Raw genomic sequence first — 23,906 nt, 5'->3', positions numbered from 1 at the left:
ATATTCAGACTCATAGCTTTAATTAAAAAATATCTAGTTTTGCATCTGTAGCTGAAACAAAATCTGACCACCCGATCCCGTTAGTCGCCTCTTACGACAAGCATAGTCGCCTTTTACGGCAAGCATGGGTTGCTGAAGACCTATTCTACCCCGGATCGTCACCGGTAATGTAGTTACTGAGCGTGAACAACAATAACAACAACAACAACAAAACATTGCGACAATGCGACTAGCCAGATCGATAAATATAACATGACTTGTTTGAATAACATTTAGACGATCAGAAGAGGCACCATTAGATAGCACAGCAATATCTTACATTTTTTTATTTGAATTATTAAAACTAATTAAGGCAAGTATTGCGCAGTGCGTCGGCTAATTCACTGTTAATTATGCACAATCATTCAAGCGGATATTGTCACCCAATCATCCCATTATATATATATATAACAAGCAGCTGAGACTGGAAAAAGAACAAATGTTTATCCAATTGATGAAACCAAAATTGAACTCTAGAATGTATTAATAGATTTGTCATTTCAATCGTAAATGTTGCACTGTTACTTTACAAATACTGTATATTTAATTCAAATGTCTCCCTACAATTGTTAAATTACTTGGTGTCGTCGCTGGAGTGTGTAAATACATTATGACGTCACAGTTGTAATTTATGACGTCATCATAAGTATGACGTCATTATATGTCATTGTCATGAGACAGCGAAAGTACTATGTATGAAACTGATATAAAGAAGATGATGGACTAACGTGGACTTTATTATTTTATTATAATTTTTTAATTTGACGTTTACACGATATACGGCTTTTCCATTGGACGAGAGGTCGGTCATATGACCGCGAAATTGACGTTCATAAGTGGATGAACGACACAATTTGACGTTCATACGTTTTTCACGAGACCGTGTTCTTGAAATGACGTAAACACTGACGGACTACTTCCACATTCCTGGGGAAACCCCTGGGAATTCCCTAGCACGAAAACATACATAAACATTATTTCTGATCATTTAGAACCTTTAATCTTGGTCTCAGCATTTCAGTATACATTGAGAAACGTAAGAGAGCTTGACTGCATGATTGTTCACGAATTTCCTCGCTACGGCCCATCCTAATGAACAAACGAAAAAATGCACATCCAAACTATCGTCAGTATCGACTCGATCTGTGTCTAGGCTGACAGTGACCGTCTCCAGCAATCTACGAATTTACCTTGGTGTCTGTTTCACGCATCTTTAATCACCTTTCAATAATCGGTCAGTTGATCAATGATGACTAACACATGACCACTACAGGTTCATTAACAACTTCGGAAATCCTCCCGTCACGTTTATCGTGTCGGACATTTTGACGTAAATGTATTACGACGCGCTGTCATTGTGGCTGACTTACTGAGGTAGTTCATTACAGGCATTTCTCATCTAATGGGGATATTATATGAACACATGTGTTGCGTAAGATGTTTCTGAAGAGCAAGTTCTGCATCCATACGCTCATGTCACCTCTCCTTTTGGGGAACTATTTTATTCTGCGATATAGCTAGTTGTTGTTTGGCTGTCAGTGTAAACATGAAGTCACACGTAAATTGTGTTTAGATCTTGGCTGACATCCTTTGAGGTAAGAAATTGTGACGTTCATACAGTTTGGCCCTCACTCTGAAGGTTCATACTCCAATGAACTCACACAAAGTGAAGGTCAATTCTTAAATATATTACATGTACACCGAGTGAACATTTACCTCATTTTTGTATAATATATATATATATACATATAGTAATAATTAAATAAGTGGAGTAAGCTTGAACACAGTTTTAATTGGACAATTAAACCTGTACTCAATCTTACTCCCTTTAATTAATTATTACTATAGTGTGCCTCAGAGTTAAAACTTTAATGTGTTTTTTGTCTGTTGGAATACTTTGTACAAACTCCATTGAACTGTTCTCTTGTTTATATTGTACAGTGGTTGGCATCGTAATGCTCACTGTTTTCCCGCAGCTGGTTGGACAGATACATTCCTTGTAAAATGATGCAGTTGTTTCTTTGGCTGTTGCATCTGCTACTGCGTCTGCTGCTGCGTCTACATCTGCGTCTACATCTGCGTCGATTGTACGTTAGAGTCTGAATGTTTTAGCACATATGTCGTGTCGAGTCATAAGACCAACGTATTGTTTGGAGCACACTGGACAAGTGTGCATGTTGTCAGCTCAAATGTCTGCTTGCAAATGAGGACGTTGGTCGATAGTTCCCCTTTAACAGGGGAATATTCCAATGAACATAAGCTAGACTGCTTGTCATCAAAGGGTGACAGCCCTAACTTGTTAGCGAGTGAGTAATTTGGGTTTAACGCCGCTTTTAACAGTATTCCAGTCATATCGCGGCGTGTCAGCTTAATGTGAGAGGAAAGCCCGAAGTGATGCAGGTCTCAGACATTTACCACTTCGGTGAAACCCACGAGCACGGGTATGGTGCTGACAAACCTAGAAACATAATTGGAGCGATCCGGGATTCGAACCCACAATCAAAGGTTTCTGGCGTGCCCAAGGGACGCAACTCTGCACAGCGAATCGCGGCGCATTAGACGCCTGGGCCACCCGTGTCGTAGATGATGGCCATATATTCTGATCTGCGTCAACTGAGGCATGTGGATCTGTCTATCAAACAGATATTGTTTGTGTGTGTGGTGTTTGTTTACATTTTTCTTGACGCCCTTTGAAGCTTTCTTCTCTACAATTGTACCTACTCTTCGTAATGCGAGAATACTGAATTCTTCAACCTGATGAAGTCTTGTAGGGGGATACTGTGGATCTCGTCTTTGAATTACCGAGAACTTTCTTGTTGGCTGTGCTGTGAAGAGGATGGTCAATGCGATAGTCAGAGGTGTCGAGGAAATGTTAGTCGTTCGTCATATCTTCATAAATACCCTTGGTCTGGCTAGAGTGACATAGAGAGTCTGTGAATAATAGCTTTTTGATCAATAAGTAGGTGTGATGTCATCATCATGAAAGCTGTACATCAAATGTCTAAGATTATGAAGCCAACGTAAATGGCACGGTTGAGATAGTCACTGTTGTAGTAGGTGAACAGCCACGGGTTTTTTGTTGAAGATTTTGAAGGCGTGGAAGGAGGATTTGCAGTCCAGTTTTTCGGCTCTCGTCTGAGTGAGTGAGTGAGTATGGTTTAACGCCGCTTTTAGCAATATTCCAGCAATATCACGGCGGGGGACACCAGAATTGGGCTTCACACATTGTACCAATGTCGGGAATCGAACCCGGGTCTTCGGCGTGACGGGATCTCGTCTGAATTAGTTTGGTCTTCCCAAACAATGAGGTGTTCATTAACGTATAAAAATATTTTAAACTCATTTTCGGCATGCTTTCGCCTGCTTGTATTTAAGTCAAAGGACTTGAGCTAAGGTTGTAGTTCAAACTTGAGGACGCTATGTACTTTGACCACTTCCATACCCCGACATGAGTAGAATTTAAAATTCCGAAATTCGAGTACATACTTTTTCTTGGGTTTGGACATTCGTTGTGAGTGTCACGAAGCTCTTAGGGATAGTTCAAGTCTACCCCCAGAAGCATCACCCGGGACTAGCGTGATGTCTGTGGTGTCACGAACTCATGGTGGTTGACTCATGGCCCAGCCGGAAATGTTTTGGCGTCTAAATATATGACGTGGTTATTTTGGGGCTGCTTTGGGTTGAAATCAGGGACTTGATCGTGATTAGCTTTGGCATGACGATGGGTAATCATGGAACTACCTCCCATTAAAACTCGCTCCACAAACAGGTTTGTCAACATTTGTCAACAACTCTAGTCATTTTGAGAAAAGCTCGCCTGGCAAGTCTGGGCTGGTATAGAAATTCAATCATGATAATGATAATAACTTCAAAAATAACAATAGATGTATTTTTAGAAATTTCGAAAATTATGCTTCACTGAGATTTGAACTACCGCGATACACAAGACCATCTACCTCGAACGCTAAACCATGATGACAGGAAGAGTTAGTTCCCTTGCTCGCTGACGAAGTGACGTGCAATAACAAGATGTTGGTCAGGTAAAACTTAGGTAATTACGGAGTAACCTTCTACATGTACGTACATGTAATAATGTTATCTTACAATCCTCGCAAACAAACCGCCAGATATGTTTAGCTATAGGTTGTTTATTTTATGCAGGAGACGTTATCGATATATAACACTGATGAACCTGTGAGACGTGTTCTAAAAATAACACAGGCAATTTCTCGGCCTCGGAATTCGACTTTAGCGCGGTTCATCAAAAAAAGTCTCTAAATGTACTGATGGTTTATATTTGTCATGAAAGCTGAGAAATTTATCAGATAGAATGTACGAGGCTCGATCCAATCCTGGTTCAAAGTAGGTGTACACTGTTGTACCGTGCTCCTGACCCGTGAAGACCCGGGGAAGACTAGCTCTTCAGCAACCCATGCTTTCCGTAAAAGGCGACTATGTTTGTCGTAAGAAACGGGATCTGGTGGTCAGGCTCGCTGATGTCGTTGATGCATGGATCGTTGCTCATGATATCAAATACTGGACTGTCTGGTCCAAACTCGTTTATTTACAGACCACCGTCACATAGCTGGAATCGCGCGGCTTTAAACAACAAACAAACACACAAACAAACACATCGGCTGGTCGTATAGTGTGATAGTTACAGTAGCTATATATGTCTTTGAAATGTTTAGCGTTAATACTAATATGTTTGACTTGTTATAAATATAACATCACGATACCTTTAATATCAATTATTATATAACTATCTACATCGAGTTTAATACTTTGTATTAGTATGTAGCAAATGTTACATTTTGTACAACACTTTCTCAGTAAAGTACAGATTCTAGTACTGTTTTGGGGTTGAGTCCCACCTGGCATTCGAACCCACACTGCCAGAGTAAGGCACCTAATCGCCAGCACACAAAGCTCCTGTCGATAATTGCAATATTTATAGCATCATTGCTTGCCTCCCGGAATGATATGACAATAAATCAAATGATTCAATTACAACATCTTAGAACTGGTGGAGTGATTTTCGTTCCGAATGTGTGACCAATCAGGGGCCCTCATCTGATCACGTTATTTGTGAAGACCCGGGGTAGAATAGGTCGGTGGGAGGGGGGGGGGGGTTGTTGTTATTGAATATGGAAAGTGTTTTGTCGCTTTATTTCAAAATCTATTGTCGATAGTAAGAAATCATTATCGTCCCTGCCTGTCTGTTGATCTACCTGAATACCTGAATACTTCCCGGTTTAGGTGTAAAGACATTACAATGCTATTCAAGAGCTCCCGATAATTTTTTGAGCAATTGAGTTTTTACTCTAGGGTTTCGATTTTAATTGGGTTATTACATTTTTCATTGGGTAACCAATATTTTTTCACTCATCTTTCCACCACTCTTTGGGGTTTTCCCTAAACCTATTGAACATTTTAAGATTTAAAAACAAATGAAGTAATGTTTAAGATGTATATAACGGTTCTAAATATATAGGCTTGACTCGGAAGGTAAATTCGCTCGTAATGGTGTTTCTGAAATTAGCTCCTTTGTTCGCATGCTGAAAAAGCTTCATTGATTATTTACGCATGCTGATTTTATACGTGTGAGTTTTTCATTCTATGCAAGCGTTTATGTACGCAAGTTAATTGAAAGTAATCGGGATAATGAATATTTATTAATTTTTTTGGAGGGGGGGGGGGGGAGGGGGGGGGGGGGATTTTTCTGTAACTCTGCATTCTAAGTCAAACCGTTAGTTTAAACATATTTTATTCTCATGAAAAGGATGGGGCACAAGTTGTCACAACTTAGAGCTACTCTCCCATAGATTTACATGTATGCTTATTTACATAAATCAAATGACAGAAAGGAAAGGAAAGAGATAGAGAAACGTATGTACATTCACACTGCTCACTCAAACCTTTTTGTGTTCTTTATATATGTATGTACATTCCTAAAAATGTTTTCGTTCACATGATTAGGTAAAATTGCATTTCCAACTAGCATCAGGTCAATATTTACATCACAAGTATCTTTCACAATTAACAATAGTGAGTGCATCAATTCGTTTCTAGCTGATTTAAATAAAGGACATTCAATGAAAAAATTATATGAATTTTCACGTGGGCTGCCACATCGACAGTTTGGATCCTCGTTTAAACCTTTTTCTAAATAAGTCATTTTTTTAATTCACTGTCATCATATCTTAATTGTGTATGTATTATGTTAATTTTCCTTAAATCATATGAGAAAAATGATGAAACTGTAGGACTATCTGTTCTTAAACTGGATTTAAATAGAGAGAAGGTTTCAATATTCCTTTGCTGAAGAGGTAATGTATTCCACAATTTTATCGCGGATGGTATAAACGAGAATTCAGACAACTTAGTTCGTAATAGAGGCGTAGTTATATTGTTAGCGGTTCTAAGATTGTCCCGACAGAGTGAGGTACTCGATCTTTAAGGTATGAAGGTGTCATATAGTTATACATTTTATAGAATAAACACAATTTACGTTTTCTCCTGCGCTCTGATAGGGGCTCCCAGGAAGTTTCGAAATATAAACTTTTGACGGAAGTATAGGTTGGTAAACCAGTTACAATTCTTGGTGCTTCCAGTTGGAGTTTTTCTAATCTGTCACTCTGCTCCTTGGTACGACCGTCCCAAACTTCACATGCATATTCAAAATGTGGTCTAATAAACATTACATAAATCTTATTCAACACACTACGACAGAGCATATACTTAAGCTTTCTCATTGAATGAATCATCTTTGATGTTGTTTTAATAATTGAATCAATATGACATGACCACTTGCCCAATGACGACATTATAACACCCAGGTGTTTGTGTGTTTTAACATTTTCAATTATTTGATTATCCAAAAATAATTTCAAAGTTCTCTGCGGCTCTTTTGTGGAAACGAGAATTGATTTTGTTTTGCTCGGATTATATAGAATTAACCATTCTTGAGCCCATTCATTAATTTTGTTTAAATTGCTATTCATAGTAGTTTCTATATGTTGATTGTTATAAGATGATATCCCTAGGGATGTGTCATCGGCAAATAATCTTGTTGCACAGTTCAATCTGTCAGTAATATCATTGATGTACACAAGGAACAAGAAAGTGCCTAGTACCGATCCCTGTGGCACACCAGCTTTTAACTCTTCAGTGTCAGACAATGTTCCATTTAAAAATACAGATTGTTTGCAAGCTGCTACGTAATCAGCCAACCACTCCAGTAGTTCATCGTTTATATAAATATTTTATGCTATGTACCCTTTTTACTAACGTATATACATTTATTCCATATTTTATGTCAGTGTATCATTTTACGTTCTATAGTCTCTCATAATGCAATACGGGATGGCTCATCACATGTATTTTATCACGTGACCTGTATATATTTTTTTATTTGTATGAGGTGAGACATGAAATAAATTACCTACCTACCTAGCATAACATGACAATTTATATATAAACCCACTGTGCCATGCTGTATCAAACGCTTTAGAAATATCGCAGAATACCATTCAATAGAACTCTTTGTTATCGACTGCTTTACACACTTGATTATATAATTCCACCAGTTGGTGGACGGTCGAGTGACCAGCTTGGAATCCTGATTGGTATTTGTATATAAACGAATTCTCATGAAAATAATTGCGCAAGTGCTTAAACACAACTCGTTCGAATACTTTCCCGATACAGCTTATCAAAGATATTGGTCTATAATCTGAGGATAGTGTTGGGTCACCTTTTTTTAATAGTGGCATAACATGTGCTAACCCATTGGCTTGGATATGTACGCATTCTCAATGAGGTATTGAATAATAGACATAAGACTGCACTTAAAGATGCTGCAGTATGTTTCAGAATTGTATGACTTATGCGATCTGGGCCCGAAGCTTTATTCAAAGGAAGAGACTTTATTATATCACTTATTTCATGATACGTTTATTCGCAATGTGCTAAATGTTTTATCTGAAGGTTTTTCCACATTTGGCAAACTCGCCTTTCTTCCATCAACATCTGCTATGGATGAAAAATACTTGTTTAACTGTTTAGCTTTATCTAACTCTTAGTATATATTTGGGCTTTCGTCTGTGACATACCTGCGCAGAGGGGGAATAGATGAAGTCTTACCTGTATTTTTCACTAAATATCCCAACAATTTCCAATAAGAAGATTTGTTTTCTGAGTATAATTCTAAAACGAAATTGTCTAAATTGGAGTAGAACATTTCCTTTGCATAATATTTCATATTATTTACCTTATTTCTTTGTTTTCTGTACAACGTTCTGTCCTTGTCTTTGTTGTTTTCCTTGAAATCTTAAGTAACCTGTTTCTTTTCCTTATTGCCTTCCGTACTTCGGAATTGAACCACGGTTTATCATTCGGTCGAATCCTTACCTTTTTAGACGGTACACACATTTTTATATAATTATTAAAATTTGAGTAAAAACATTCAATAGATTCGTCTATATCTTTACATTTCTTAAAAAGATTAATCCAATCAGTTGATTGAATGAGGTTGTTTAATTTATCATATTCACCTCTTCCATAACACCATATATCTCTTGTAAATGATGATTTGGTTGATAAATGTGTTTCACTGATATATACGTGCCCCTATGATCACTAATCTCATTATGAAAATCAATTACTCCAGAATCATCCACAGAAACATCTTCACTTACAATTATCGGATCTAGTAAAGCACTCGTTGTTTTAGAAATCCGAGTAGGTTCATTTATCACATTACGTAAATTGTTCCTGTCTAACAAATTTGCATGAAGTTTACTCGCAGACAACAGATTTTCATTAATATCTCCGACAATCACCAAATTACATGTTATATAGAACGCATTATCAATACTGTCGTCTAGGCGATTCCAGAAATTATTTTTATTATACTTTGGTCTGTACACAACACACAGAATTAAGGATTTTTGTGGTAGAAATATCTGTATACATATAGTTTCATCAAGGACATTTTCTAATACATTCAATCTTTTATATGCTAACCTTTCATATACATAGACTATGACCCCTCCCCTAAATGCATTTCTATCTTTTCTTAACGGATCGTGGTAGTTTTGCCATCGTAAGACATCATTATTGACTGTATCATCTAAATGAGTTTCAGTGAAACAAACGACGTGAAAGTCGGAACAATACTCACTTAGAAAATTTAACTTATTGCGTACACTTCTTGTGTTGCGGTGACATTTTGACAGAGATTTCTCGTGCTGGTCATATTCACGGATCAGTGGGCCCGGGTTGAGCTCCACGCCCACGGGGGGCGGTCGGGTAGCCTAGTGGTTAAAGCGTTCGCTCGTCACGCCGAAGACCCGGGTTCGATTCTCGACATGGGTACAATGTGTGAAGCCCATTTCTGGTGCCCCCGCCGTGATATTGCTGGAATATTGCTATAAGCGGCGTAAAACCAAACTCACTCACTCACTCCACGCCCCCGGGAAGCTGTAAACCTAACAATAGCAGTAAAACAATGTTCGTATAACCTGCTTGTGTCTGTAAAATACAGGACCGCCTCCGTGGTCTTGTGGTAGAGCGTCCGCCCGGAGAGCGGAAGGTCCAGGGTTCGATCCCGGGCCGCGTCATACAAAAAGACGTTAAAAGATTGTACTTGTTGTTACCCTGTCTGGCGCTCGGCATTAAGGGGCTAAAACAAGAACTGGTCGGCTCGGAGTCAGTATACTGTGTCTGAATGGGGTATTCATGTTAAACTGCGGCATGGTATCTCAGTGAGCTAGCACTATAAATCGGCATCAGTCCGGACTGGTACAAGCAGCCACACACACACATACACGTGCATGCACGTCGCTATATAAGTGCAATAATCTTGGACGCGACGTTAAACCCAATTTCACCTCACCTGTAAAATACGGAGACATAGGATGAGTGTACGTGCCTTCCATTCGGATATTAGTATAACACCCATTGTGTGTAATTCGTTCAAAAGCGTTTTTGATCGAATTCCCTTTTCCGAATAGACTGATGATAGAATTGTAGCTAGCTTTGCTAGTATAGGATCGCGATTTATCATGATTTACCGGGGCATGAGAGTTAACTGACTATAAAAGTCCAGTTTCAACCCTTGCCGAACTAGGCTGGTATTATGGAGTTACATTTTGGCTGGACTAACGAGTCTATGCATAGTCCAATCAAAATCGCGCACCGAAATCGAAATCCGGTTCGTAAACTGTCGTGCAGATTTCGGTCGATTGCAGTATTTGCAATGCATGTGAACAGACAACTCGTTGTCAGGAGATATTTTCCACATCTTTTCCTGATTTTAATCAAGGTGCTCACGTGATTTCATGCATTTTGCGATGTAAGACCCGTTTTATCACAATTTAGATATTGATTATCGATCAGATCGTCCTGACTCGGCGCCACCATTTTGTGTGAAGCAAACGCAAGTGTTGCGACAGGTGGAATCTAATTGGTCCATAGGAGAGGCTTAGAAGGGACATAACTGGTAATAGCCACTGGTGGCGCTACGATCGAGCCAAGTAATTCAAGCCTTGTTCGGCAACTGGAAACTGGAAACTGGACTTTTAAAGTCAGTTAACTCTCTTGCCTCGGGAAGATGGAAAAACCCAAATCGCCACACGATGTTGTACAATGTCATTACCCATATGACAGAATCATTTTTGAAGCAGGCGCTTTTTGGGTGGCGACATAACTGACTGGTGGTATAATTGGCATGTGAACTTGTATATACAAGGGTATATAAAATGTATACGTGGAAAATGATAAAATGGTTTCGTGAGCAGAAACAAAGATATAACCTAGTGTTGCTTATATAGTTTGTGCATGAGGATAGACACAAAGGATCAGTATAACATAAGGTGAGACTATATACAACTTATATACACGATGGTACAGATATACATGTGTAGTCGTAGTCGTGGCGTGGATAGAGATACAAGTGTAAGGGGTACAAAATACATTCTTAGCATCTGTAAATGTTTGCTTTTGGGTTAATATAATATTAACGAGTTTGATGTGTATGCACAACAAATGTATGATTCAAATATGAGTTAGTCAGTGAACAGCTTAGGACTTAAAATATCATACACAGTAGAATTCACACCATTCACTCTAATTTAGCACAAATGACTTGTCAATTGTATTTGATAAGGTCTGACTCATACTCAATGTCACGAGTTGCTTCCTCCGGCTGTTCACATACGTGAATCCTGCCGTCATATGTCCATGTTGCGTGGATCTTCTTCTGTCTTTTCAAGTCACGAATTTTCTTAAATAATTTGCTTCTGTAGTGGGACAGGTCCTCGTTGAGATAGACAGATTGTTTCGTATGTTTCAGTAATTTTCGATTTCTCATGACCTTATTTCTGTCCCAGTAACTAACAAATTTTACAATTATCTGTCTCTTGATCCCTGAGTTCTTCTTTCCAACGCGATGACATCTGTCGATGTCACTTATGTTGATACTGGGATGGACGTCTTTCAAAACGTCCATGACGACGTCCTCGACATTTTCATCGCGGGTCTCCTCAACACCACTTATCCTTATTGAGTTTCTCCGACTGTATTGCTCGAGATCGTCAGTTCTCTTGTTCAGCTCGAGGCGAATTCTTAGTATTTCCTGCCGTGGCGGTGCCACAATATCTTTGTCAATACCACTGACAATTTCTTTGGCAACAAGCATGAACGACTTTTGGAATTTATCATTAACCTAAGGTAACATAAGAGCATTAACCAATTTAGTGGTTATCACATCTGTCGATGCATCTTTAAAAAAGTTAAATAGTGCTGACGGATAGGACTGATCTGTCGTACCTGGTATTGTCAAATAGTGCTGACGGATAGGACTGATCTGTCGTACCTGGTATTGTTAAATAGTGCTTACGGATAGGACTGATCTGTCGTACCTGGTATTGTCAAATAGTGCTGACGGATAGGACTGATCTGTCGTACCTGGTATTGTTAAATAGTGCTTACGGATAGGACTGATCTGTCGTACCTGGTATTGTCAAATAGTGCTGACGGATAGGACTGATCTGTCGTACCTGGTATTGTTAAATAGTGCTTACGGATAGGACTGATCTGTCGTACCTGGTATTGTCAAATAGTGCTGACGGATAGGACTGATCTGTCGTACCTGGTATTGTTAAATAGTACTGACGGATAGGACTGATCTGTCGTACCTGGTATTGTTAAATAGTGCTTACGGATAGGACTGATCTGTCGTACCTGGTATTGTCAAATAGTGCTGACGGATAGGACTGATCTGTCATACCTGGTATTGTTAAATAGTGCTTACGGATAGGAGTGATCTGTCGTACCTGGTATTGTCAAATAGTGCTGACGGATAGGACTGATCTGTCGTACCTGGTATTGTCAAATAGTGCTGACGGATAGGACTGATTTGTCGTACCTGGTATTGTTAAATAGTGCTTACGGATAGGACTGATCTGTCGTACCTGGTATTGTCAAATAGTGCTGACGGATAGGACTGATCTGTCGTACCTGGTATTGTCAAATAGTGCTGACGGATAGGACTGATCTGTCGTACCTGGTATTGTCAAATAGTGCTGACGGATAGGACTGATCTGTCGTACCTGGTATTGTTGATGTTGAGTCTTCATGACATGTGTTGGGGTCAGGTGGCGTTCCTTGGGGATCCTGCAGTGATCCTCGTACACCGTACAAACCGTTCGAAGAGATCCATGTTCCACTCAGGGATTCCCGAAAAGTAGTTCCGGCCAAAATCGTGTAAACGTCAAAACGTGAAGTTTCTACTTTGTAAACGTCAAAACGTGAAGTGTTTACTTTGTAAACGTCACAACTTGAAGTTTTCTGAAAAGTGAACAGGTCCCTGAATCTTCAACTTACGAATTTAAATATATATAATACAGAATAAACCAGAAAATATAAACACGTTTAGCTCTGATATGAAATCAGCTGTGCAGGAATTGGCACTGATCCTTCAACACTGGAACGAGCCAAGATAAAACAAACGTAAACAACATCGCTTTCATTTCTAAATTTTAACCACGCTTCATTACATATATTAAGTTGTTTGGTTGGTTGTTGTTTAACGCCGCACTCAGCAATATTCCAGCTATATGACGGCGGTCTGTAAATAATCGAGTCTGGACCAGACGGTGATTAATATCATGTGGATCGATGACATGCATCAACCAAGTCAGTGAGCCTGACCACCCGATCCCGTTAGTCGCCTCTTACGACAAGCATAGTCGCCTTTTACGGCAAGCATGGGTTCCTGAAGACCTATTCTACCCCGGATCTTCACGGGTAACATGTATTAAGTAAAACCTGACGAACATCAATATAAACTGGACAGTGTAATAACACATGTACTTGTAGCTCATCCCTCACACACGTTAACGATAAGAATCCTACAGATGGTTTAAAAGTCTCATTGAACCTGAAAAATACCTTTTCGAGCTAACGTGTCGAACATTACGTAGTTTAATTTTCTGATTTAGATTGGGTTTGTCAGAATTTTATGATCAATGAAGGTAGAAAAATTAGGTACCAATAAAATTGAGAGAAAATGTATGCAGGTATAAAAAATGAAATTCAATTTAATTTGACGTGTTAAACGTTTAGTGATTTGAAAGCTCAATATACATGTATACCCAAAAAGTATTCACGAAAACCATCATTAATTGCCCTTGACCTCTAGAAATGATACCCATATTCTGCTCTTTACTTAGAGCATGCAACAATCCTAAGAAGTAACATCTTGAAACATATTGTATATCCAAACTGATAATACTGCATATAACGTTTACATGTGTTGCTGTATATTTAGATTACTATTTAGATCAGTAACTTTTGCATGTGCGCTGGACGCCTACATACAGTTGGCTTCTTCTTCTACAAGCTGTAGTTGACTTAATTAATTTAATCAAATCCGATTTTTTACAAAATGTGTTTTCCAGCCATATTTGATATTAAAGCACGTATTTCATTATCATGAACTATGTCACAGAACTACAGAACATGTGTTTGTGTGAACAATATATATATATATATATAAATATATATATATATATATATATATATATGTGTGTGTGTGTGTGTGTGTGTGTGTGTGTGTGTGTGTGTGTGTGTGTGTGTGTGTGTGTGCGTGTGTCAAACAGTGACCTATCATCTCCTCAGAAAACAACTAAACAAATGAAGCTGCTTTGAAATTTTCAATATAACCGCCAAGGCAACAGTATTGCAACAGCTATATATGGCCAATACTCAGTCATTTTGGCTCATATGTAGTTTATAGTTGGGCTCAGCATATATTACGAGGCTCAAAATTGTTATGGGTCGAATTTGCGACTTATCTTACCTACATTGTTCTATCGGCTATAGCCCGATGCGTATATATATTTCAAAGTTACATCTTGATTTGACTTTTGCACTCCAAAAGCGGTTCTCACACAACTTCTCAAAAGTTAGTGGGTAAGTTGGGTTTAATGCCGCTTTTAACAGTATTCAAGTTATATATATGTCACGGCGTGTCAGCTTAACGTGGGAGGAAAGCCCGAAGTGATGCAGGTCTCAGACGTTTACCACTTCGGTGAAACCCACGAGCACGGGTATATGGTGCTGACAAACCTAGAAAGATAATCGGGGCGAACCGGGATTCGAAGCCACAATCACAGGATTCTGGCGTGCCCAAGGGACGCAACTCTGCACAGCGAATCGCAACGCCTTAGACGACTGAGCCACCCGTGTCCTCATATAGACAGAATACGGCTGATTGCGGGAGCCGATGTCATATCAGCGTAGTTTTCATCTGCAAATATATTTCGATTCACTAAATTGAAAAAATAATATGAGGAGAAGGTGAGCTTCTGTACCCAAGTGCAGGGTACAATGCCCTGGGGTGAAGATTATATGTATTTCAATTTTTGTAATAATAATGCTGAAAAATACATTTTTATGGTACAAACTAAACTTTTAGATAAACCCTTATATTGTTTTCCTTACAGGAACATGCAAAACAAACTGACAGTTCCCTAGGTGAACATTTCCAGGAACATGGAGGACGTAGACATAGAATATCCGGCGGTTGCTGTCGTCCACAGTACACGCAGAAGCAAGTACGCCTGGGTGGTCTTGTTAGCTTCCTTCCTTACCCAGTTTCTCAACCCCGCTATGAACTACGCTGTCGGGGTGTTCCACGTGGCCCTGTTGGACAGGTTCCATGGCGACGTGACGCTGACGGCCTGGGTGGGCTCTGTTAACAGCTGCATGTTTTCATTAGCAGGTAGGCATCGTAAGAAGACGTACAAGGTAATGGCAGAGAGTTTGGGTTTAACGCCACTGTGGGCATGTTAATCATCATTAATGGTGGCTTCACGAGTGAGTTTAGTTCAACGTCTCTTTGGCGTGTTTCATGGATCAGTTAATCACCGCGTCAGCTTGATGTGGGAGGAAAGCCTGAAGTGATGCAGGCTGCAGATGTTTGCCGCTTTGGTGGAACCTACGGTTATGAGTGAGTGAGTGAGTGAGTGAGTATGGTTTTACGCCGCTTTTAGCAATATTCCAGCAATATCACGACAGGGGACACCAGAAATGAGCTTCACATATTGTACCCATGTCGGGAATCGAACCCGGGTCTTCGCCGCGACGAGCGAACGCTTTAACCACTAGGCTACCCGACCGCCCCACCTACGGTTGTGAAGCTGACAACCCAAAAAACATAGGGCGAACAGGGATTCAAACCAATGATGGGTTTCTTGCACGACTGAAGGACCTTAAGTATATTTTGTGCAATGATATTATATAACACAAATGCTCCTTAAGATGATTTACAACGCGTAATGTTTGCAAGACTTGCATCTTACGCACTCTGCAGGCGATGTTTAGTGAGTTTGGTTTGACGCAGCTTTAAACAGTATTTCAGTTATATCACGGAGTGTCTGCTTAATGTGGGATGAAAGCCCGAAGTAATGCAGGCCTCAGACGTTTACCACATTGTTGCACCCCACGTTCAAGGGTATGGTGCTGACAAACGTTGAAACATAATCGGTTCGAACAGGGATTCGTACCCACAATTCCAGGTTTCTAGTGTGCCCAAGGGACGCAACTCTGCACAACTACCTGCCTCGTCTAAGACGAATGGGCCACCCGTGTCCTGTGCCCCGTGGCGTTGTTGTAGGATTGATTGGTAACCTGATGTTGTTTTCCTTTCCACTGTTTATTGTTGGTCATTTGGCATTACTCAACATAACAGAAGCATTGAATTAATTGAATTAGACACTCCGAATCAGACATGCCGACTGAAGTATATACAACTTCACATTTCAGGTCCTGTCGCCGCTCTGGTGGCCAACATGCTCGACTGCAGAACTTGTGTCTTCCTGTCCGGGATACTCGGGCTTGTGGGCTTTGGTGTCAGTGCTTTCGTCACGGACATAAAAGTATTATTTGTCACGTACGCCTTCATTGCAGGTAACATGCTACTCGATTAACATGACTCGTGTGTGTGTGTGTGTGTGTGTGTGTGTGTGAGAGAGAGAGAGAGAGAGAGAGAGAGAAAGAGAGAGCGAGAGAGAGAGAGAGTGAGACTGAAAGAGGAGACACAGAGAGTGACAGAGAGACTGAGACAGAGTGAGACTACGAGAAAAGGAGATAGATAGAGAGTGAGACACAGAGAGAGTGAGTGAGAGAAAAGGAGATAGAGAAAGAGACAGAGAGTGAGTGAGAGAAAAGGAGACACAGGGATAGAGCGAGAGTGAGAGAGTGGGACTGAAAGAGGAGACAGAGAGAGACAAAGTGAGACAGAGAAAGTGAGAGAGAGAGTGAGGCTAAGAGAAAAGGAGTTAGAGAGTGAGACAGATAGAGAAAGAGAGACAGACAGAGATAGAGTGAGTGAGAGAAAAGGAGAGAGATAGAGAGACAGACAGACAGATGGAGAGACGCAGAGAGAGACAGAGAAAGAGATATATAGAGGGAGAGAGTGAGATAGAGAGAGAAAGAGAGGTAGTGAGAGAAAAGGAGACATAGAGAAATAGAGAGAGAGACAGACAGATAGGGAGACACATAGAGACGCAGAGGGAGACAAAAATGAGACAGAGTGAGAGAAAAGGAGACATAGAGAGACAGACAGATAGAGACACACAGAGAGCGTGAGTGAGAGAAAAGGAGACAGAGAGATAGAGAGAGACAGAGACAGATACAGAGGGAGACAGACACAGAGAGATAGAGAGTGAGACTGAAAGAGGAGACAGAGAGAGTGAGACAAAGAGTGAGACCGTCTGTGGGAGGGCAACCTTGCTAACCATGGTTTACTACCAAACACTCACTCCCCCTCACACCAATGGCGAATGAACGTTGTCAGCGTAGGTGCATAGTCACCAATATTGCTTATGTTTGAGGACGCCATGATGGGTTTTAAAATATGTGACTTAAATTTATGAGATAAGTCAGATAGAAATACTGCATTTTAATTTATTGGACACATCACGACCATGACTAAATGTGCAGCTGTAGACCCAGATGGCAATGAAGACAAGTATTATCGTTGTAACCAATGCTTGTCTTTCAGGGGCGACTAAAATAAATCAGGTGGTCAGACTCTGTCACCTGCGTGATGGCGTGTCATCGTGCCCCGATTACATCGATCGTTGCTCATGTTATCTGCCACTGGTTTACCTGGGCCAGAGTTGAATCTTTCCAGGCTGCCATGATATAGCTGGGGTGATGCTTTCAACATCCCTCACTCACTCATTATCATCCTTTCAGGTCTCGGGCAAGCCCTAGCGCAAGTTGGCTCCATGGTTGTGATAGGATACTACTTCCCTCGAGACACGGCTCTGGCTTCAGGAATAGCAGTCTGTGGAACAGCGCTAGGAATATTCATTCACCCGCCGCTTGTCCAAAAGTTTATCGAGTGGTATGCACTTCCGGGTGCGTTCCTGCTTGTTGGAGCGTTGGTGTCACACTGCTGTATATTCGGACTCATCATGCGACCATCGTCTTATGAAGTGAGTCGCAAGGCCCAAATGCGAAGCGGTCGTACTACCAAACAGACCATTCTCTTCGCGGCTTTCGGCGACATCCCGACGTACAAGACCATCATCTCCGATCTCTCATTTATTGCGTTCATGCTCAGCACGCTTCTTCTTGCAATGGGGTACTCCGTGCACATACTCTTCCTTCCAGACTACATGAACTTCCACGGAGCGACATTACAAGAAGCGTCATTGAGTATATCCACTTTAGGCATAGGCAGCTTCATATCAAGGCTTTTATTGGGCGTTTTATCCAACGACAAGAGCGTAGGTCCAGAGTTAATATATTCTGGCATTGTTGGAATAACTGCCGTCACCTCTGTGCTCTTGCCACTCTTAGTAAAAACCGTTGCTGGGCGACTGACCTATGGGGCACTTCTTGGAATTTATACCGGAGGTGTGTTTGCCCTCCAAAGCACAATATCGTTAGATATCGCTGGAGTAGAGCATTTTGCCATAGCTTACGGAGCTGTCATGTTCTTCCTGGGTATTGGATATCTCATCGGACCACCTATCGCTGGTAAGCATTGTCATTGTTTCGATTCAGGGAAGACCGCCTCCGTGGTCTAATGGTAGAGCGTCCGCCCGGAGAGCGGAAGATCCGGGGTTCGATCCCCTGCCGCGGCATAACAAAAGACGTTAAAAGATGGTACTTGTTGTTACCCTGTCTGGCGCTCGGCATTAAGGGGCTAAAACAAGGACTTGTCGGCTCGGAGTCAGTATACTGTGTCTGAGTGGGGTAATCATGTTCAACTGTGGCATGGTGAGTGAGTGAGTATGGTTTTACGCCGCTTTTAGCAATATTCCAGCAATATCACGGCGGGGGACACCAGAAATGGGCTTCACACATTGTACCCATGTCGGGAATCGAACCCGGGTCTTCGGCGTGACGAGCGAACGCTTTAACCACTAGGCTACCCGACCGCCCCCTGTGGTATGGTATCTCAGTGAGCTAGCACTATAAAATCGGCATCAGTCCGGACGCACGTCGCAATATAAGTGCAATAATCTTGGACGCGAAGTTAAACCCCATTTCACCTCACTTCACGAGTGGTTTAAACGTAAAACGTCAGCGCCAGAAATGGTGTCGTTGTCAGTGCTGTGGCTGATACTGACACCTGCAAAGGCGCTCCGACTATTAGATGTAAATCAACGCGAGAGAACAACCAATCTCGATCACCGACGAAACAGATTCCATTGAGTGTAAAAAGCGTTGAAAATAATATGAATGGATCATTGATTATGACAGCAGGTGTAAGACCGTTCTCGCTCACTCTCTGATAGCCACTGAAGTGTGCGTAAACATTTTGCAAGAAGTGGGTGAAAGAAAAGGATATTTTTTGTTACTGTCACTAGTATATTGAGATAATATTATTGGGTGTTATGATCACTAGTATATTGGGATAATATTTTTGGATGTTATGATCACTAGTACATTGAGTTATATTAATGGGTGTTATGTTCACAAGTATATTGAGATAATATTATTGGGTGTTATGATCACTAGTATATTGAGATAATATTATTGGGTGTTATGATCACTCGTATATTGAGATAATATTTTTGGATGTTATGATCACTTGTATATTGTGATAATATTTGTGTGTGTTATGATCACTAGTACATTGAGATAATATTAATGGGTGTTATGTTCACAAGTATATTGAGATAATATTATTGGGTGTTATGTTCACTAGTATATTGAGATAATATTATTGGGTGTTATGTTCACTAGTATATTGAGATAATATTATTGGGTGTTATGTTCACTAGTATATTGAGATAATATTATTGGGTGTTATGATCACTAGTATATTGAGATAGTATTATTGGGTGTTATGTTCACTAGTATATTGAGATAATATTATTGGGTATTATGATCACTAGTATATTGGGATAATATTATTGGGTATTATGATCACTACTATATTGAGATAATATTATTGGGTGTTATGATCACTAGTATATTGTGATAATATTTTTGGGTATTATGATCACTAGTATATTGAGATAATATTATTTGGTGTTATGTTCACAAGTATATTGAGATAGTATTATTGGGTGTTATGTTCACAAGTTTATCGAGATACTATTATTGGGTGTTCTGATCACTAGCATACTGAGATAATATTATTGGGTGTTATGATCACTAGTATATTGAGATAAAAATTATTGAGTGAGTGAGTGAGTTGGGTTTAACGCCTCTTTTAACGTTATTCCAGTTATATCACGGCGTGTCAGCTTAATGTGGGAGGAAAGCCCGAAGTGATGCAGGTCTCAGACGTTACCACTTCGATGAAACCCATGAGCACGGGTATGGTGCTGACAAACCTAGAAACATAATCGGGGTGAACCGGGATTCGAACCCACAATCATAGGTTTTTGGTGTGTCCAGGGGACGCAACTCTGCACAGCGAATCGCTGCGCCTTAGACGACTGAGCCACTCGTGCCCCCCTATAAAATTATTGGGTGTTATGATCACTAGTATATTGAGATAATATTATTGGGTGTTATGATCACTAGTATATTGAAATAATATTGTTGGGTGTTATGATCACTAGTATATTAAAATCATTATATTGGGTGTTATAATCACTAGTATATTAAAATAATTATATTGGGTGTCATGATCACTAGTATATTGAGATAATTATATTGGGTGCAATAATGAAGAGCATATTGAGATAAATCTGTAAATAATCGAGACACATACAGACAAATCAGTAGTTGACATGATACTCATCCCATAATTCCCACCCAATCAACAAAGTCATCAGTCTGACCACCCAATCCTCAGTGTAATCTCCTTACACAAAAAGCAACGTGCAGGGAACCTATTCACACCCTGGTCGCCATGAGGTTATTTATCATTGTCAAATATACACTTATCCTTGACTCACTTGTTCATATTACCTTCTGTTCACAGGAAGTATATTCGAAATGACCAACAATTACAGCTATGTGTTCGTATGCTCATGTGAGTATCTTAGTTACAAAAAAATCATCTTACTGTTCTTTATTGAATAAAGTTTCGGAGTTGAAAATGATCACTGAATTAAAATAACTTGAATCGACTCAAAATAACAGTTGCAAATACTCGACAATTGCTTTTGCTTCTAAAATGCCACTTAAAGATAAAGATTGTGGGAATGAAGTTTTCACTCACTCTATTTCCAGCTGTGATGTTCTTTGCCTCAGTGACATTTGGGTTCCTGTCCATGTTGGGAAGAAAGACCACTACCAGACAGAATGGGAACGCGCTTGACCAGTACGATTTGGCCTCCACAGAGGATAACTCGTTGGTCTTGAAACACAAAAAGTGTGAAAATTAACAGTGACAGCTAGAAAAGAGAAACATGATTTAGAACATACAAACAATACACCCCTGTCATGTGGATTGCCGACTGACGTATCTGGATACAGAAAGAAAGTTTGGTTTAACGCCAATATGAACAGTATTTCAGTTGTATCATGTCGTGTACGCCTGATTTGGAGGAACACCTGAAGTGATGCAGGTCTAATGATTATCACTTTCCTAAAACCAACAAGGGCGGTGTCTTAAATAATGGTATGGTGCTGACAGACCAAGGATCATAATGAGGATTAATCTGGGATTCGAACTTCGATTCTATGACTGAAGGATTGAACTCTTTACAGCGAATTACAATATCAGAGAAGCCGTGTAAAGATATGAGATATATGGAAAGGATTAGTAGCTTCCACTTCCAAGACGTTGACGCCAACAAGCTGCCTTGAAAGACAAGCAGGTGCCCCTTGTTAGCAAGTCAGGAAGTGTGCTTAGTGTGAACGGACCAAAACAGTAGTTAGAATGCCATCGTGGCTCAAGAACCTGCTAAATGAGCACGGTATGTAACCATGAGATGGTATTATTAAAACATCACCAAATGACAGCACTTCACACTTCAGCATTTTTGCGAAATTTCAATGGCTATTTACTTGACGGACGTTTTCCCAAATGGGACTTGGTGAGATTCAAACATTCTAAATTTTTCAGCATTCTAAGGTATGAACTCTAATATAACCAGGTTGTTTTGGATAAAAAAAATCAAGACCATTAACTGCATTTGAGACGTCGAATGGTTTTTGGCTTAAAAACTGTTCCTGTATCGCTCCATGGCACTCTGTGGGGCGGTCGGGTAGCCTAGTGGTTAAAGCTTTCGCTCGTCACGCCGAAGACCCGGGTTCGATTCCCGACATGGGTACAATGTGTGAAGCCCATTTCTGGTGACCCCCGCCGTGACAATGCTGGAATATTGCTAAAAGCGGCGTAAAACCATACTCACTCACTCAACGCACTCTGCATCTTGTAAGAAGTGGGTTGTCATGTTTTGGTGTATCTGGACGAAGTGTGTGTCCATTCGTCCACGGCCGATGAGCATTTGTCTGAGGGTGTTCGACCTAATGATATCTGTGACTCTAAAAGCTTCCAAGTGTCATTCCTTTATGGATTGTGTAGAGTATATTTCTGAGTTTCAGCTGATGGCGTAGGTCCTGGTAGAGGTATTGAACGAGTTTAAAAATCACCCTGTTTGAGGTAAATGGGAGCAAGTGATCATGTCTTGGTTCGGGTACATACTTTCTTTGACTTATTCCCATTTCTTTCGGATATGGTGTTGCAACAAAGTCGCGTGTTTGAATCTCTTACGTGTGTTTGGCATGGAAGTGGGCAAAGTTAAGACTGTTCTCACTAAGGCGCCAGTGTTAGCACATCCACACACAGTCCTAATGCTTCAGTGTTTGTTGTTCAGACAGATGCCAGTAAAACGGGATTAGTTGGTGTACTTTTTCAGAATGATTATCCTGTTTGCTGTGCTTAAAAGTCATCAAAAACTGATCGAAATTATTCCACTGTACATAGGGACTTATCTGGGCAATTAGGAAAGTTAGAGAGTATGTTTTTTGTAGGAAATCTTTATCCAAAACAGACCACAGACCTTTGACATATATCATGTCATCACAATCTGTTAAATGCCCCAGATAGTATTTAGAGCTTTCAGATTATCAGTTTGATGTGGAATATATACCTGGGAAAGAACATTCCAAGTGACATTCAGTGGAGATTTCCTATTGAAGATTCTGAGGAATTACCAGTGTGTGCCATGTCAACTGATAAAAAGTATGCTGTTATAAAGCTTGCTCATGATCTTGCCCATTTTGGTGTGATGCGTATATGGAATTAGCACGGATGGCTGACAAGTCCATTACACAGACAAGTTAGGGAATGCGTTATTGAACAGCATGTATAGAAGGACCTCACGCTGTGTCACGTAGACCTGTTGGTGTATCCGAGGTAGCATCATTGCCTTGGCAAGTTATCAACTTTGACTTTGTCAGACCACTTGTGAGTACATATTGACATGTTGAGATGATGACACGATGGTGCTTGCTTTTTCCTGTACGATCGGCGACCTCTGCGTCAGCGATGTATCCACTTGAAAAACTGTTTTCCCTCTTTGGACCTCCACATACATTACACACTGATAAAGGTTCAACTTTTAAGTCTTAAATTTAAGGACTTCATGAATCATTGGGGTATTGTATTTACTCGTCCTGAAACAAATCCAGCAGAGAGGGCACATAGAACTTGGAAATGATCTATGGTGAAAGCTGCAACCAGTGATTAGTAGTTGGAGAAAGTGTTATCAGAATTCGTGTTGGCTTTTTACTCGTGTCCAGACCTAACGACTGGAGTGTCTGTGGGAACTGTTCCAAGAAACATACGCAAGCCAAACATAAACGTCAACAAGAAAGGTGTGAGAGACAATCCAGAAACTTTGAAATAGCTGATACCGTCGCAGTTAAAGTTC

General features: G+C 40.3%; 1 protein-coding gene across 5 annotated transcripts in view; it reads left to right on the top strand.

Annotated features, from left to right (window-relative positions):
* The window catches only part of LOC124121270 (monocarboxylate transporter 14-like), a 44,714-nt gene extending 22,725 nt beyond the window's left edge, over positions 1–21,989 (top strand). For 3 of the 5 annotated variants that reach the window (XM_046484238.2, XM_046484237.2, XM_046484234.2), the window contains 5 exons: positions 15,051–15,328; positions 16,372–16,515; positions 17,809–18,597; positions 21,005–21,055; positions 21,256–21,989. In XM_046484238.2, the coding sequence (XP_046340194.2) occupies positions 15,100–15,328; positions 16,372–16,515; positions 17,809–18,597; positions 21,005–21,055; positions 21,256–21,410 (1,368 nt within the window). In that variant the 5' untranslated portion in view covers positions 15,051–15,099 and the 3' untranslated portion in view covers positions 21,411–21,989. Of the gene's footprint in view, positions 1–4,019; positions 4,091–15,050; positions 15,329–16,371; positions 16,516–17,808; positions 18,598–21,004; positions 21,056–21,255 lie in introns of those variants that run through there. The other 2 variants (XM_046484236.2, XM_046484235.2) reach the window with 2 other exon arrangements.
* The last annotated feature ends 1,917 nt before the right edge of the window (positions 21,990–23,906 follow it).

The sequence above is a fragment of the Haliotis rufescens genome, unplaced genomic scaffold (assembly GCF_023055435.1).
Source record: "Haliotis rufescens isolate VD_foot unplaced genomic scaffold, xgHalRufe1.0.p SCAF_152, whole genome shotgun sequence".
In the NCBI taxonomy this organism is placed as follows: domain Eukaryota; kingdom Metazoa; phylum Mollusca; class Gastropoda; order Lepetellida; family Haliotidae; genus Haliotis; species Haliotis rufescens.
Note: the sequence above shows the minus strand (reverse complement) of the source record. Positions and strands in the feature narration are given on the sequence as shown.